At 38.3% G+C, this 16,263-nt stretch overlaps 1 protein-coding gene across 1 annotated transcript in view; it reads left to right on the top strand.

The window, feature by feature from the left end:
* Nucleotides 1-15,794, top strand: part of LOC140245314 (proto-oncogene Wnt-3-like) — a 70,169-nt gene extending 54,375 nt beyond the window's left edge. The window contains exons 2-4 of the mRNA XM_072324896.1: nt 13,007-13,245; nt 14,386-14,678; nt 15,299-15,794. Coding sequence (XP_072180997.1) covers nt 13,007-13,245; nt 14,386-14,678; nt 15,299-15,778 — 1,012 coding nt within the window. The 3' untranslated portion in view covers nt 15,779-15,794. The remainder of the gene's footprint in view (nt 1-13,006; nt 13,246-14,385; nt 14,679-15,298) is intronic.
* The last annotated feature ends 469 nt before the right edge of the window (nt 15,795-16,263 follow it).

The raw sequence follows: 16,263 nt of genomic DNA, 5'->3' as shown, positions 1-16,263 counted from the left end.
TTGTATTGCATACGTGTGTATTTATCCAAACCAGAGTTGATATCATTATGATAATTGTATTCATGTTTTGTTGAAAATTACGTGATTGAAAGTTCATTTTGATGTTATGTACTCATGTGAGCGTTATGTATATAACTTTATATTACTTTATATGCAAATTAAATCATTTGAATTGAATTGACTTGAAATTAATAATACGTTGCCATGAGCAATAAGACAGCTGATGGTCTGACAAGGCATTTTTTGTTATTCTACTCGCTTGGAATTTATCAATAAAACTTTGGCACGTGAGATTGTCTTGCTCTTGGTCTGTTAATACACTGGAGCTTTGAAAATATGAAACGTCACAGAGGGTGATACTGAGAGATGTGTCTGGAAGCAAACCCGGTGGAAATACCCTTTCAATTTGTTCATTTGTAGAATCAGTTTGGCTATGTGGATACATGTAGTTTCTTTTTCAGCAGTCATCACTTAATGAAACAGAACCCAATCGTCTCCTGAACCTCACATTCGCAGACTGGTAACATAACCCGACATGGGCGGAAGAACCCCATTCGGCAGTTGTCGCGAACCCATCATTGCCCATAGAGCGCATTAAGCACCTGTCTCTTCTCATATGGCCACTCATAATCAGTTGCCTGGCAACGGCGCGCACCGCTTTGGCGAAGCTGGTTCGGTTTGGCGGGAAATACTATAGCGAACCATTATCGCTCATATCCTCAATAGGAATAAATTCAATTTCTGATGAGCCCCATCAAGAGCTGAATTGATGCGTCAAGCGTGATTTTAAGAACCCTGCTTCCTCCGCTTTCCCTTGGCTGATAACCGTGTTTTCCTTTCCGCTCCTCGCATCCTAGTCCACCTGAAGCCTACATCAATCACTACAAGAGAATGTCTTGATCTGACATAAAATAAACGTATATATGTATACACACTTATTAGAGTAATTCGGCAACCACAAATGGGAGGTGGAAAGCAAAGTGATTCTACTTTTCATCGTCCAGTCTATTCCATTTACCGATCTGACGATTCGCCGACCCTGTGTCGTCTTTACCTTTATATGACCCTGATAGTGGTTATTTTTCCAAGCCGAAGAGAAGTGCTCAGCCTCTCAAACCTCTTGACGACAACGCGATGTTAAATGGCGTAACCCATGTAATCATAAATCAGGATGCAATCTTTTAAATCATCGCAGGATGTGAGCGTGTTGTGACCCCTCTTGAGGTTGAGAGTGACAGTTCCGACTCTTTGCTTGGATTCACTTCGCTTCGTCTCCACATCTTGACTTTATCTGCATTCCTGATTTATGCTAAAAATGTGTGTTTTTTGCTTGTCTAGCAAGGTGGAGAGGCATTGTCATTTTGAACTTGAACAACCCCTGTCTAGGCTGATCTTTACCGACATGTTATCAGTTTCACTGATCTTTCACTATATAAACTGACTACGGTTTAGATTATATATAGAGGTACCTACTTATCTATCTCTCTATATTTATATTTGAGAGTACGAGAGCGTGAGTACACCTGTTTCCGTGTTATCCAAAGGACTCAATAATGTTCCCAACTTTTAAATTCATGTTCCTTCATCTGTATTAAGTAATTCCCTTTTTCAAATAGTCTTTCTTCCTTTTCTTAACCGTAAAGCCTAAAAGCGCCGTGAGCATTCCTTTGATGGATTGCTGCGCTACAGAAGTTTACAATATTATCATTATCATATTCCGTTGTCTTTCATCTTTTTAGCAAGCGTTGATTGTGACTGTGAACGAAGAACTTGAAGCAGTGTGCGCTAGCAATTGCACGACTATTTTGACGCCTCGAGTCTCAATTCCACCTTTGACTTGGTCAATGGTGAGAGGGTCGCAGGCTATAAGGCGTGAAAGTTGGTCTCATTTGAGAGTGCTTGATTTCCAAATATGGCAAATGTACCTTGAAGGTCAATTGCCCTCTTCGTGGCAGACTTTTTGATGAAATCTGACAGGTTCGCGAGTCGTCAAAAAGTGACACGCCATGCCATGACCAAGTTGATTTTAAAGCCTAATATCACCTCTATTTTCAAGTTGACTTTTGAAAAACTCTAGAAAAATTTGTCTCGTCACGTTGTAGCATCCTTGAATATTGACGGTTTTTCAGTGGTTTTCTTCTTACGTTGACATTTACACCAGGGCCCTCAGGAAGAACAGTACCTGCCTGATGGGGCTACCCACTGTTGAAATAAGACTGAATAAATAAATAAGTAAATAGATGATAAATAGATAAATAACTGAATAAATAAATAAATAAATAAATAAATGAATAAATAAATAAATAAATAAATAAATAAATAAATAAATAAAAAAATAAATAAATAAATAAATGTTGATATGTTAATGATTATTTGCATTTATATAGCGCATAGTAATCTAAAATATTTACTTGCGCTCTAACAATACTTCCTAAACATCAGACAAAAAGATTAGGTGAATTGCTTTGGTGACGATACCATCGTCTCGCATAAATTCAAATATGTGATTGTCATCACTGTCACTGGTGAAAACATGACATCTTCTCAACTCCATAACTTTCATTTTGGTCTTGTTGTACATCTTGCTTTCTGCATGCTTACCTATTGTCACTGATTGACTCCTCCTTAAATCCGCCATGAGGTTAGAGTATTATTCTTCCTTTAATACTGGCTTCGACACAAGCACTCCGTCACTCCAATAATTACTGTCAGGTGTATTGTACGCCTTCACTCTTTACGTCTTCTAGAACCTCGTACTCCACTTGACGAGAAGAAAGAATGTTCATCAAACCGTTACCCGATTCTTTATCACCTTGTCTTTGATGTTGACGCCCGGACACGATATCAAGAACCAACTTTTACGATGTCTTTATGGTTCATTTCAAGGAGGGGGTCCTTCCACTCACTTCCATGTTACCCTGTTTCACAGTTTCTTTAAAAAGGGTGAAAAATCCTATTAAAATTTCAATAATTTCCAACCAGAAAACGAGTCTTAACGAGGTTGATTTAACCTGCAGACAGCCACATAAATAATCGTCGAAATCAAAATTTATGTGTTAGGTGCGCCATTGACCTTAAAAAGATTTTGTGGTTGCAAGTAATATCTTGAGTTTGATCTTTCTTCCTGTATCCTTTTGTTCCTTGACCCCCACATGCTCTTTGTTTTAATGTCGTTAGACCCCAGTTAAAGACTAGAGGACAGTGAAAGTCCCCCCCCCCCCCTCCTTCCGTCTTACTTATAATGACTTAGGTCGGGTCCATTTCCGTTTAGCGGAGATTCGATTCACCGTTATACGCAAGAGCTTCATCATGTTCACAGATTTTCGATTTATTCTTCTTCATGAAATTCGTAGAAAGATAGACAATCACGGCGGATGAGGAGGCCTCATCAGTTTTGATTGTCATTTTGAAATGATATCCGTAAGGTCATAATATCTCTCTTTTGTCTCACCCTATACTTGAATTCTAAAAATGGAGGAAAAAGGGAAAGTTATAAGTGAATTCAGGAAGGCAGAAGACCCTCCTCCTGGGCCACCTGCTTTGTCATATGTCATTATTTTTTAGTGTAAATTGAAATTCTTTAAATGTTCTTTATAGAGAAAGGCTGTAAATCATATGCTCATGTCTCTTTTAAGTATGACTTCTGTGATGGCACCACATGTGTCTTTTCATAAAATGTCAGCATCACCAAGCTTCTCTTCAAACATTCTAACCAGGGAGGTCTGAAAGAGAAGAAGCCTCTCCCCCTCCCCCACCCCAACCAGTTCTCACTTGACTTCAGTGCGTTTTAAAACAGAGTTGCCAACATGGTTTCCTACGCAAAGATGCACGAAGGTAGAAAATTTGTACCCGTCCGTTTAAAAACTCAACTATATATATATATATATATATATATATATATATATATATATATATATATATATATGAGATTAAAACCTAAAATGACTTTAATCTCATATATATATATATATATATATATATATATATAGTTTATATATATATATATATAGTTGAGTTATCATAGAGTTAAGCTATATATATATATATATATATAGCTTAACTCTATGATACCCTAACTTTCTTATTCATAACATAAACGTAACACTCGTGATAACATATTCTGTTGTCAATTCCCAGGGAAGTAGTACAATTGAATTTCACTCTATTCCATGTCCGAATTCACTTTTATGGCATTTAATGGAGTTTGGAAGCTGGAAGCTGGAAGCTGGTTGGAAGAATGGAGCTGAAAGAGAAACGTAAAACAGCTCGTAACGTCAGTGCAGGACAACTATATTTATATTAAAAAAAAAATCTAAAAGAAAATGCAGCATACTGATATGTTTACGTTTTACCAGTATATACTTCCCTCAGACGCGGCTTGTTGAACTTCGTGAATATAGGGTAATGATGATAATTGATAACGATGAACATTTTTCTCTGCCAAAGCTGAAATATCTCTGATACAATCCACAAGTGATAGAATTACATACATACAACAGCATACATATTATTATACAGAGAAATACTTATGAAGTATCGTATCTTAAATCCTAACGATTGACACTGCTTACAGTTGTTTCTGTTTCTTTAGCCATGTTTTTCCAAGTTTTTGAAGATTCAGCTATGTATAGGAAATATGGAAATATAATAACAATGAGGGCGAGCACTGAATGAGAGCCATCATCCCACAAGACAGAGCAAACCACTGGAATCACGATCGACAATTCTTGGTACATATTATGACGTAAGATGAATTCAATTCGGACCCCCCCCCCCCAAAAAAAAAAAAAAAAAAACACAAACAAACAAACAAACAAACAACAACAACAAAAACTATTCGACCAGTCTGAATTGGTCATATTATTGTGTATGGTATGGATGTAAGGATGTTTGGTTTTTTCTTTCTTGCTTGCTTTCTTTCTGCGTAGTGATTGTTTATGATGGTGCTGGCATGATATTTTTTTTCTTTTTTTCGCCGAAACTTGGCAATAATCATTCCCCTAGGTTGTTTATCTTTGGAGCCAGGTATTGTACATCTATCTCCTTTTGTGATCCTGACATATATGTCATAAAGTCCGACTCAAATAAACACGTCCTTGCCATGACATATAGGTTGACATATAATTTCACGCCGATGAACACTTATTGCTTACTTAAGTCGTTTCTGCATACAAACACGACCCAACCTAACTTGATGACACTTTCTTGGCGCCTTGTAACCGAGTCAACAAAATCATAAACTAAAGTAATTGTTCCTCTTCCCCGCAGCTGACCAGCGGATTTGCAGTTTATGTTAGAAATTTCTCATTTTCTCTCCTAAGCGTCAAAAATATGAATTATAGGTTTCCTCTGAAGAAAGAAATAAACAATTTCACAGGAGTAAAATCATATACGATATACTGAGGCGAGAGTGACCATTGTCAACAAACATATAAAAAAAGTAAGCACTTGATATTACTATCATCGTTATCGAATGTATATCAAGCAACAGCTATTTACTTAAGAGCTGAGTTTCAACAGAATTTACGGAAAAATGGTAAACATTGATATTTTCGTATATTCAATTCAATTCAATTCAATTCAATTCAATTCAGTTCAATTCAAATGATTTTATATACAAGAAATAAGGGGCAAAACTGAAGGTCATTTTTCAGATGGAAATTAAGTGTAAGTCTCAAGTAGAGGTTGAGGTTATCAGAATGTTGTAGATACCATGCAGCGAATGACTTCCTTCAAGCGTAGGATGAAAATATGACCCTCCCTATCCATCTCCTTAAGAAAAGAAGACATTCGATAAGCTGACTCAATTTCCAGAGCTCCAGGAGAACCAATAGAAGGGAACCGAAACGGTACGTCAGTACGTGGTCCGTTCAAACAGTCTTTGTAAAGTCATGCGCTCATATTATATACACGCCGCAGTGAAAGTGCATCACTCTTTGGCCCCGCGCAGAAACTAAAAACTATTTGCAAGAAACTAGACCAGGAGGATTTATTTCCAAAGCGACGCAACACTTGCAGACAAGCCGGGTGTCGAAAACAAGATTTGTCGCACTGTTTGCAAAGGGCCTCCTCTTAATTTAGTCCAGACGTAAGGTGCGATTTTACAAAGGCATCCAAAGGATTGTGTTGCAAAGGCACACATTAAAGGTCAGAGGGAATTTTCACGCGAAACAACGAAAAGCGTTGGGCGTTGTTGATACGATGAATACTCCTAAATGACAAAGCATATCTCCTGAAGAGAACACTCAAGCACATAGTATCATGCATTGCCTATATTATCTATTACAAAAAAGTCATCATCGTAACATTTTGAAATGTGTTCATGAAGCCATGCCATGTCTTTATTTTCCCCATGGTCGTCTGATAGTCATTGCATTGGTGGTCCGATAGTTGCGGTCCCCTGCCATTTTGACTCATGTTTAGCATAAGCACTTTTACTTGTTTATGCCACTGTCATTTTAATGCAGTTGCTCATTGGGAAAATGCGGTCGTTTTTCTCAAAATTTCGGAATCAACAAGTAACGCTTTGCATTGATTCCCTCCATTTTACCCAACCATGATATTTTTAGGAAAGATAGGAGTACATAATCTTATCACTATGATAAAAAGAGGAAGTAGCCTTATGCCTTGATTATCTTAGTATATTCTTGATATAAATATTGGTACTTTGATTCATTTGATCAATGTGCTGAAATGTATATGCAATATTTGCCATGTAATAAAGAAAGACTTTTTTTTTAAATCGTGGCCTTGTTTTGAAATATTTCGTTGCCAATTGCAATCATGTCGGGAATTGTTATCGTTCAGTAGAAAATGTAACACACAAAACGCAGTCACTGAAGGAAACAATCAGAAAGAAGACTGCATTAGAAACATAGCATTGTCTAACCAAGCAGCATTTAACCCCCCACCCCCAGCAACATACACACAAATATTATATATTTCTATGTTTATATGTTTATATAAGGGTGTGTATGCCTTTACTTACATGTATATATTTCAAAATATATATCATGTATTTTGCTTTGATTGTCTGTATGTAAAAAAGAAAGTATCGATTTTGTTATCAGCCATGATGCAACACTGTTTTAAGCACCTCGTGAGATGAATAAAGCACACTCTAGAACTGACAGAATAGATGTCTTGCTGTCAAGATGTCTCTTTGGTCTTCCTCTTGCATGTCTTATACTTAGAAACATCATAATTGTGACTCACTGTATTTCTACAGATGGATATCACATAATGTATTGCATTGCTTCTTCTATTTTCCCCGCAACCAATCAAACACGCAATGGTGGTACTATCACGTTAAAATCAAACAACACGTTATTTCGAACACTTTGAAGTATCTATTGCTGTGTCCTTCTATTACCTTTTAGCAAAGAGTGCAGAGCCTCTTAAGTATATGTCCTATATTTGTGCTTTCGTACTGAAAGACATGTACCCTGTACACAAGACATTTCTGAACTCTTAAAGGGGTAAAGGAAAAACGAAAGTGGAGCGAGCGCAAGGTGAAAAATGAAAACACCCGTCTCGTTTGCCAAGAGAAATGTCTAGCTCACGCTTCGTTTAATTAACAACAGGATATGAAATCAATGTTGGTTTAATACTCTAAACCTTAATCAAGTCTGGGAGCTCGTCTAGGTCTCCCACGAAGTCAAGAATTCAAGTTTCTCCACCTGCAATCTTTAATTAAAGTCAGAGTAATATAAGGATAAAAAAGGTGTTTAAATGAATATGATGATGACATAATAAATAACTATACTTGTTTAGCGTTTCTATATTCCCCTTCGGCGTATCTCTCTATTGTTATTATGTCATTGTTACATAAGATTACATGTCATTATTGCTACTGTTATTGTCGCTGTCATTATCATTTTTAGTGTTGTCATTTCCAGTGAAATCATTAATCATACACGTCATTTTTTCACATATTATCAGCCACATGTAAATTTCGATACCAAATAATAAATGGCATGTACCAGTTCGGCACAAGTTATCGTCGATCGTCTTGGGTGTGTACGTGATTATATATTTCCTTTCAATTTGAAAACTTCACCTCCTATTCTAATTATATTCGGTTCATTCATCAGATAATAATAACAAAACGAAAAGAAATCGCTCTGTGAAATAAAATACCCGTGTTCTGAACAACACTCCTGTCACATATTTAGGAACTGCCATAAACGCTTTCATTGCCATTTCATTGTCTCCTATAAGTGCATTTCTTCGTCGCTAGCGCCTTCTAAAAACAAAGAAACAGTCAAATAAATAAACAAAAAACAAGCACAAAGAATTTCATTACTAAAGTATCATCCAGTGTTCAATGCAACCGGAAGTGTAGTCTGTATTTACTGTAGATGATTTGCACAAAGCGTGCATGTTCAGTTTACAATTCCACCATTCATACAGGTCAAAATATCAACGACTATAAAGATCATTTGATTGAGGGATCACGGCCAGTCATCAGCTGGTATGATTATTGCGCTAGACATCTATTATGTTAAAGATTTATTGAAGAAGAGGAAGGCTATGAAATGGCAAATGCTACTTGCTATCATGGAACTACGAGCAGTTCCATGTTGCTATCTGTGAATTCTAGCTCCAACGTATTCAGAAATAAAATGCATTCATTCATCCGGACACTGTCATGACTCACAGGACCAAGATGAGCCGCGCAGTCCGCGATGACTGGTTCTGACCACCCCGTCCCGTCCCCGTGCATAATACAACAGGGAATTATGTTTTTCGGATCTACGCTCCAGCGAAAGACAATAAACCCGAATGCAAAGGGTGCAGTTCCGGTCATTGATTTATTAAATTGCCGATATACCGCCAGCGTAGTCGCTTTGTCATAGTTTCCGCGATGGCCCATAGTCTCGCGCTATTACTTATTCCCCCCTTTGTGCTGAAGTGGGGGGGGGGGGGGAGGTGGGGAGGAGCCAGTTAGGTTGACCCATACCAACTTCATGAAGTTGTAAGGCTTTTTCGTGTTTTCATCAGTACTCAAAGGCTATGCTGTTCCATTATGAGTACGAAAATTAGTCAAATTATGCCAGGAAGCCAATTCGCAATTTGAGGTCCCACGAAACAAAACATCCCACCCTCCGCATCTTGCTCCGTGAAAGGCGAGTGGAAGTTTTGGTAGTCGCCAAATTAGTGCACTTTGCGAGATGTTGAGACAAACACATTGTGTGATACACAGGAAATTGAAGGTTAAAAAAAATCGAGAGAGGGGAGGGGTGAGAGAGATTAACATGCAGACAAACAGAGAAAAAAAAGGTAGACAGGAGTATGATTAGGGTTTTATCAATTTTACAAGAAAGCGAGCGCACTCCTTTAAGAGTTATGTATCCCGTTTGCAAATGAAATATGTGCACGGTTGAAGAATAATCTCTCCGAATATCTCTCCGGTAATGCACCTCAGATTTAAATCAAAATAAATAAATAAAAAGAGAAGAAAAGGATAAACTAATCCCACGTCAGTTGAGAATATGCTCCCGTTTTGTACCGACAATAACCGTTGGAATTTTGTCAGGATCCAAATAAATTCACTGAAAATCTATTGCTGCCCCTCCATCATAAAGAAGTTTCCAGTTTTATCATTCTGAGGAAAGGTCTGAATTATCTGCCTCTACAATATACCATCTTATGAAAGGAATCTGATTTTAAGGGTTGCAAAGGGGGCACACGAACTTTAAAGTGCAGTTTCACCAAATGCTCTGTGGTCTTTGATTAGATTGGAAGTCAGTGGCGGATCCAGTGGGAACGCGTCGGGCGCGCGCCCCCTTCTTTTTTTTATGTTAAAACAAAAGAAATGAAAAGAAAAATGGGGGAGGGGTGCGTGCGCCCCCCCCTCCTTTATTTTGTAAAGGCTTCCCCTCTTTACGGAATTCCTGGATCCGCCCCGGAAGTAATGTAAACATCGAACATAGAAGTAGAGCCATGTAAATTTCTTTAGTTTTATGAAACAAAATATTCGTCACAGCAATATTTAGAAACTTAACTTGTTATAGGCAATGATGTCATCACCTTACAAGTGTCCAGTTGCATTTCATACAAAACTATCTTAATAATGATGAATTATGTTACAAAGCAAATAATTTTGAGTGGTGGACTCAAGTTTTCTGTGTGATTTTACGTCATTGGTCATAGGAAAATGATATGACCATTTCTGTACTGGTCATTAACATTATTTTCTCTTCTCATTTGCAAAGGAGGTTGTAAATTAAAAAACAGTGTAGTAAAGCTTGTGAAAATCAATACAGTACAGACGACAATAAATTTATTGATTTTCAAATAAATTCATGTTTGGAATCAAATGAAAATGATATGGAGGAAAAATCATATATGAAATCATTAGTAATACTGTTCTGATACTTGGTCAAATGTTGGTTATACTTGTTTAGGTAATCCCTCTTGCTGCTACAAGAAGATATTATACTGGGCCTGCTGTGATGACCTGCGCATAGTTATGTCATGGGTAGAATGTCACCGTGATCTTCACCTCTTATTTACAATAGTGTGCTGCTCGAGTGAAATCTAAATACATCTTACGTAGATACTTTAATTAAGAATTCGATAAGATCCACTAGACGGCTGTAAAGCTGTAGCAGTGGGGAAAGCACCCTCTCTGAACGTTGTCAAGGAGGTAGTCATGCTCCACGTGACTAGGTTAATAGGAGGTTCCAGATCCAAATCCAGATCAAATGTCGGGTACATGTGTGCGTTTGTATGGATATGCAAGGACGAAAAATGAGGGGCTTGATATGGAAAACAGCTCTATTAATATTAATTACGATATAAATATTCATTACGTATCTATGAATAGAAAAAAAGTCACTGTTTCATGCAGTTAAATCTATTGTATGAGACTAACAGAGAAACAGATTTGAAAACAAAATGGCACCCAATACGTTGGCGTATAATTGGTTTGTCAATGTCCGGTTGTTGACCCTTACGTGATGTTGTGGGGTACACTTGCTGTCCAGCTTGAACCTCGACGCATCGATTGCTCATATGGACGGTCAAACTGACCACCGAGTCAAAATCGATGACCATCAAAGGCAGGCGGTTAAGTGTCATTTTCAGTTCAATCGATATCCAGAAGAGATACTATTGTCGGATGGTTCCAAGGTTCAGACGATCGGTAGGATTTCGAGTGCTTAATTGAAGCAAACTAATTTAGCGCTTGTTTTGCAAACTAAGGTCTTTGTCATGTAACAGGTAGTCGTCTACACACCGAGTGCCATATATACACTCAAATATATATTCTTTATCTTGCAAACCTTTACATTGATAATAATCAATGTCACGCCAACGACAGGCGACAAAGAAACAGGCCCGTTATAAATCGAAATACCCCGCTGATGTTTCTGCCACAGTGATTCTGTATGCTAAAATTTGATCAAACTATTCTTTTCTTTTTTCATTTCTTGAGCTGCATAAATATATTGACTATACTTCTGTCTATGAGGACCCTTGAGCAAAATAAATGATTACCTACAATGTAGTAATGTCGAGAGAAGAGAATTCCTCAGCTGCAGTCGTCGTTTGAAGCACTTGACTGCTCCCATCAGGAGACAGTGCGTGATTGGAATGGGTTAACCTTGATAATAATATAATAATGTCGAGTAATAACTCTAAGGGACGTGTGATTTTCATTTTTTTTTTTAATGAGAGATTTCTTGCAGTTCTTTTTGCATGTTTTTATTCTTCTTTTTTTTTTCTTATCCAGCGATGACAGCACGTAAATTTAGCCATCGTTATAACAATTCATAACTACTGAATGGATTGTCCGGCTTTCCTCAAATTTCAGTTACAGTGTTTTACAGACACATCTCGGCGCCATTTCAGAAAAGATATTAAGATAGCAACTCTTGCTGGAATGGCACCTTCCAACAGTAACAGCCAAGCTGGATGTCATTGTTGTCGTTACCATGACAATTGCCATTCCAGCAAGAGTTGCCATTATCATATCAACTTTTCTTCCAAAATGAAATGGGGCCATGCATTCGCGGGTGTGTGTGTGTGTGTGTGTGTGGCGGGGGGGGGGGGGTTAAAACGAATGGCTATCTATAATTGAAATGTTCCTGATAACTCTGTCAGTAGTTTGATAACTCTGTCAGTAGTAATGCTAAATATCTTAGACCAATCAATCACAAAACTATATTTTTTTCATTTCATATCATTTTCATTTCATTTATTTTTTCCATCTCCAACAGAACTTGTAAGTACGTTTTTCCTTCCACATGATATATGAATACATATGTGAATATTACAAAGTGTGATAAGTGGAATTTATAGATATACAAATACCAAAGTGAAAAAGAAATAAGCACACACACACACTAACACACAAAAAAAAAAACATTCTGAAATTGCGAAAATGCAGGAGATGGGGGAGGAATGCTGAAGAAACAAAGCTTGTAGGGTGCATTCCCCCAAAACATATAATAACATCTTATATCATTGATCTTCTATAGAATTACACAAATTACAGATAAAAACCTAACTACCCCTAGACAAACACCCAGACAAATCCACTAAGTCGCTGTCACGCAGAAACGCAGAAACTGGAACAGGAAAAGTAAGACAGAAAGATGAAGAAGAACTGATAACTTGGTTAGAAAATAGGAAGAAAAAACAATGTCGATTGAGAAGACGAAAAGTGATGAGTGAACGGAGCCGCTAAGTCATACGCATAAAGTGGAAGTCAATATATCTTTAATGATGACGTTCAAATGAATTCTTTTAATTGTCTAATTTTTGAAAGGACGACCAGTTTGATTTTATCACGTAAAATTATTCATGTAAATTTACGTCGTAGATATTTCAAATGGCAATTTTTCTCCTTGGTTTGATTAGATATTTTAATCTGTGTTCCCTGACATCATCGTTATGTAATAACGTTTATAGGCCTAATGTCAAGTTGTGAACGTAGCTGAGCAGAAAGAGAAGATGCTATACTTATACTCAAACTTCCTTTCTCCTGACCCGACCACAGGTTCGTGGGCGCCGCCTACGGTACGGCAGTGCAGCCAGTGGAAATCCCCTGTCGTAGAATCCCCGAGCTGTCGGACAAGCAGATCCGATTCTGTCAGAGAAACCAGGAGAAGATGTCGAGCGTCGCTGAGGGCGCTCATAAGGGGATCCAGGAATGCCAATTCCAGTTTCGCGGGAGACGGTGGAACTGCACGACGATAGATGGCGACGATTCAGTGTTCGGCCCAGTCCTCAACAAAGGTGCTAGTTTTTGTGTGTTTGTTTTCAACAGGTTCATTGTTATTTAATCAATGTCGTCTTTTCCTAGCACTTCAGTCTGTTTAATTTGTCTTTCTTATGAAGGCGATACATTTAAATGTTAAATCTCAGGCGTACTTCATTGAACGGTTTTCATTGGTTTACAAATCCTCTGTTGTGTGTAATATTCAAATTTTAACTGTATCTACGGTACCATATATCTGAGAATTTGATGTTTTACTTCTTTTTATTCGTTATGCTGGATGAGGAAATATTCTATGTCTTTTATTGTCAATTTTTAATATATCTGCAGTTATGTGTATGTCTAAGTTGTGTGTATATCACCACATGTGCAGGCCTATTCAGTTTTAACTTTCTGTGAGTCCAATGTTTAATCATATGATTGTATATGACAAAATGTTTAGGCTGCTCTTGATTTTTTTTTTTTCAACTGAGTGTTTTCTGTAATCATACTTTTCTCTGTACGCGTGGCACTTTTAGTCTGCGGATTTATTGTCTCGTTCGTTTTTTATTTGCAATAAAACCTAAATTGATTGATTGATTGATTGATTGATTGATTGATTGATTGATTGATTGATTGATTGATTTATTGATTGATTGATTGATTGATTGATGGATGGATGGATGGATGGATGGATAGATGGATTGATGGTTTTCGACATGTTTACCTTATTGATATCAATCAAAGAGACAAACATATTTGGCGGCCTATTCACTTCTAAAAGAGCACAGGAGACTAAAATAACAATTGAAATTCACTTTAAAGATACTGTCTACCATTGGGAGCAGGGATTAAAAAAGATGTTCAGGTTATCACATTTGATGCATATGTGTAGGTCAGTTGTATCACAAAACATCCTACCATATAAAAAATTTGCAATAAAGCCTTAGATATTAAGGAGATATCACTATTTTTCTTAATGAACCATAACTGCGGACGGTTGCCAATTTTATTATAACTATTGTTTACATCTTGTCTATTTAACAATCTAACTATACGGATTACAATTTTACATTGATTGTCTCTGTCCCTAAGTCACAGTTTAGAACTATTTTGAAGGACGAAAGCTGTTTTATTTTTCAACCTGCAAATGATAAATAATGCCTTTAATTTTGTTGCAGGGACGAGGGAGAGTGCCTTTGTCAATGCTATTCTAGCCGCCGGTGTCACGCACGCGGTCACGCGGGCGTGTTCCCGCGGTGACTACCTAGAATGCGGTTGTGACCGGTCCCACCGCGGTCCGCCGGGCCGGGATTCTAACATCACGCCGAACAGCACGTGGCGATGGGGTGGCTGCAGCGAGGAAGTGCGGTACGCCGTCAAACTTACGCGGGACTTTCTGACAACGCGGGGCGGTCAAACGGCCAAAGCTCGGACTCAGATGGACTTGCACAACACAGAGGCAGGCAGAAAGGTCGGTAGTCTATAAGAATACGGAATTCCATCTATGTCAGCATGCAAAGGTCGTTTCTTCAAAGAAAAACAGAAAAGTCATAAGTCGAAAAACAACATATTTAACAGTTGAATGAGTTTTCCAAAAATCACTCGATTCAATATTTGACTCACAGCAGTCGGAACTGACAGACATTGATAGATACAGACACAAACGGTAGAAGAAAATATGAAATATGATATCATAAAGAACCATATAAAGTGGGAGACATCTTCATGTGCATATTTGTTCAGGCCATGGGCTTGATGTATTTCTCTGTGTACCCCTCAACTGGGGTTTCTCTTTTTTCTTTCTTTCTGTGTGTGGTTTTTTTTTTTTTTGGTTTTTTTTTTGGTGTTTTTTTGTGTGTGTTTTTTTTTTTTTTTTTTTTTTTGGGGGGGGGGGGGTTTTAGAGCTAGTAAAGGCCGGTGAGGTGTAGATGAAAAAAAAAAAAACAAACAAACAAACAAATAAAACAACGTAAATTGGATACGTGCTTCATGCGCTTGTTTATATCAGAGGATTAGAAACCTTGATTGGAAAATGAACAATGTATTCATTTCTTTCTTTCTTTCTTTTCTTTGCTCTGTCCTCTGCTACAGTCTGTCCTGCATACAATGGAACTGCGATGCAAGTGTCACGGTGTGTCGGGGAGCTGCGAACTAAAGACGTGCTGGTGGGAGATGGCGCCCTTCAGGAGACTTGGGGACAAACTCAAAATAAAGTACGACAGCGCGGCCGAAATGCGCGTCGAGCAGAAAAAACACGGTCGCACGTTCGTCGAAGTTCTCCAGCCGCGTTTCGAAGAGTACAAGGAACCGACGAACATGGACCTGATCTATTACGAAAACTCGCCCAACTTCTGCGAGAATAACCCGGATGTTGGCTCCTTCGGCACGAGAGGGCGTGAGTGTAATCTTACTTCGCATGGAATCGACGGGTGCGAGTTGCTGTGCTGCGGGCGAGGTCATAACACCATGACGGTGACGCGGCGTGAGCGCTGCGATTGCGTCTTCGTGTGGTGTTGCAGGGTTGTCTGTAAAGAGTGCGTCAGGCAATACGATGTACACACATGTAAATAGACACGGCATCAGCTGAGATTCTGCTGGACCAGTCGTTACGGAAGCGCCATCAAAGCATAACAAATATCTCGAAGGGAAAGACAGATAGATCCATTATCAGTCAGAATCAGATTATATTCATCAACATCTCAAGTAGTCTGGTTTCCAGACCCTTTGCCCACAGGACTCTGCGGTGACCTGCGGCGACGAAGTCACCGCCTTTGCCGAAGGCAGGAGAAAACCTACGCCTATTCCGACGTTGAGGGCGTCAATATCCTGTATAGCGAAATAGTGTGGGCAGAGGGTCTGGAAGCCAGACTACATCTCAACGGAATTTGAACCACTCTCCGCATGTGTATTCTGTGTCTATCACACGTTTGCCCCAAAGGATTTTGCCATAATCTTCATGGTATTTCTTCTCCAAAAGGATGCAACCAAGGACTAAGGTGTAATAGACTTTATTGACTGGACACTGGATTACTAAAGAGGCTCAAGCACGATTTCTA

The sequence above is a fragment of the Diadema setosum genome, chromosome 22 (genome assembly GCF_964275005.1).
Source record: "Diadema setosum chromosome 22, eeDiaSeto1, whole genome shotgun sequence".
In the NCBI taxonomy this organism is placed as follows: domain Eukaryota; kingdom Metazoa; phylum Echinodermata; class Echinoidea; order Diadematoida; family Diadematidae; genus Diadema; species Diadema setosum.
The sequence above is the reverse complement of the archived record's forward strand: the minus strand, read 5'-3'. Positions and strand labels throughout refer to the sequence as shown.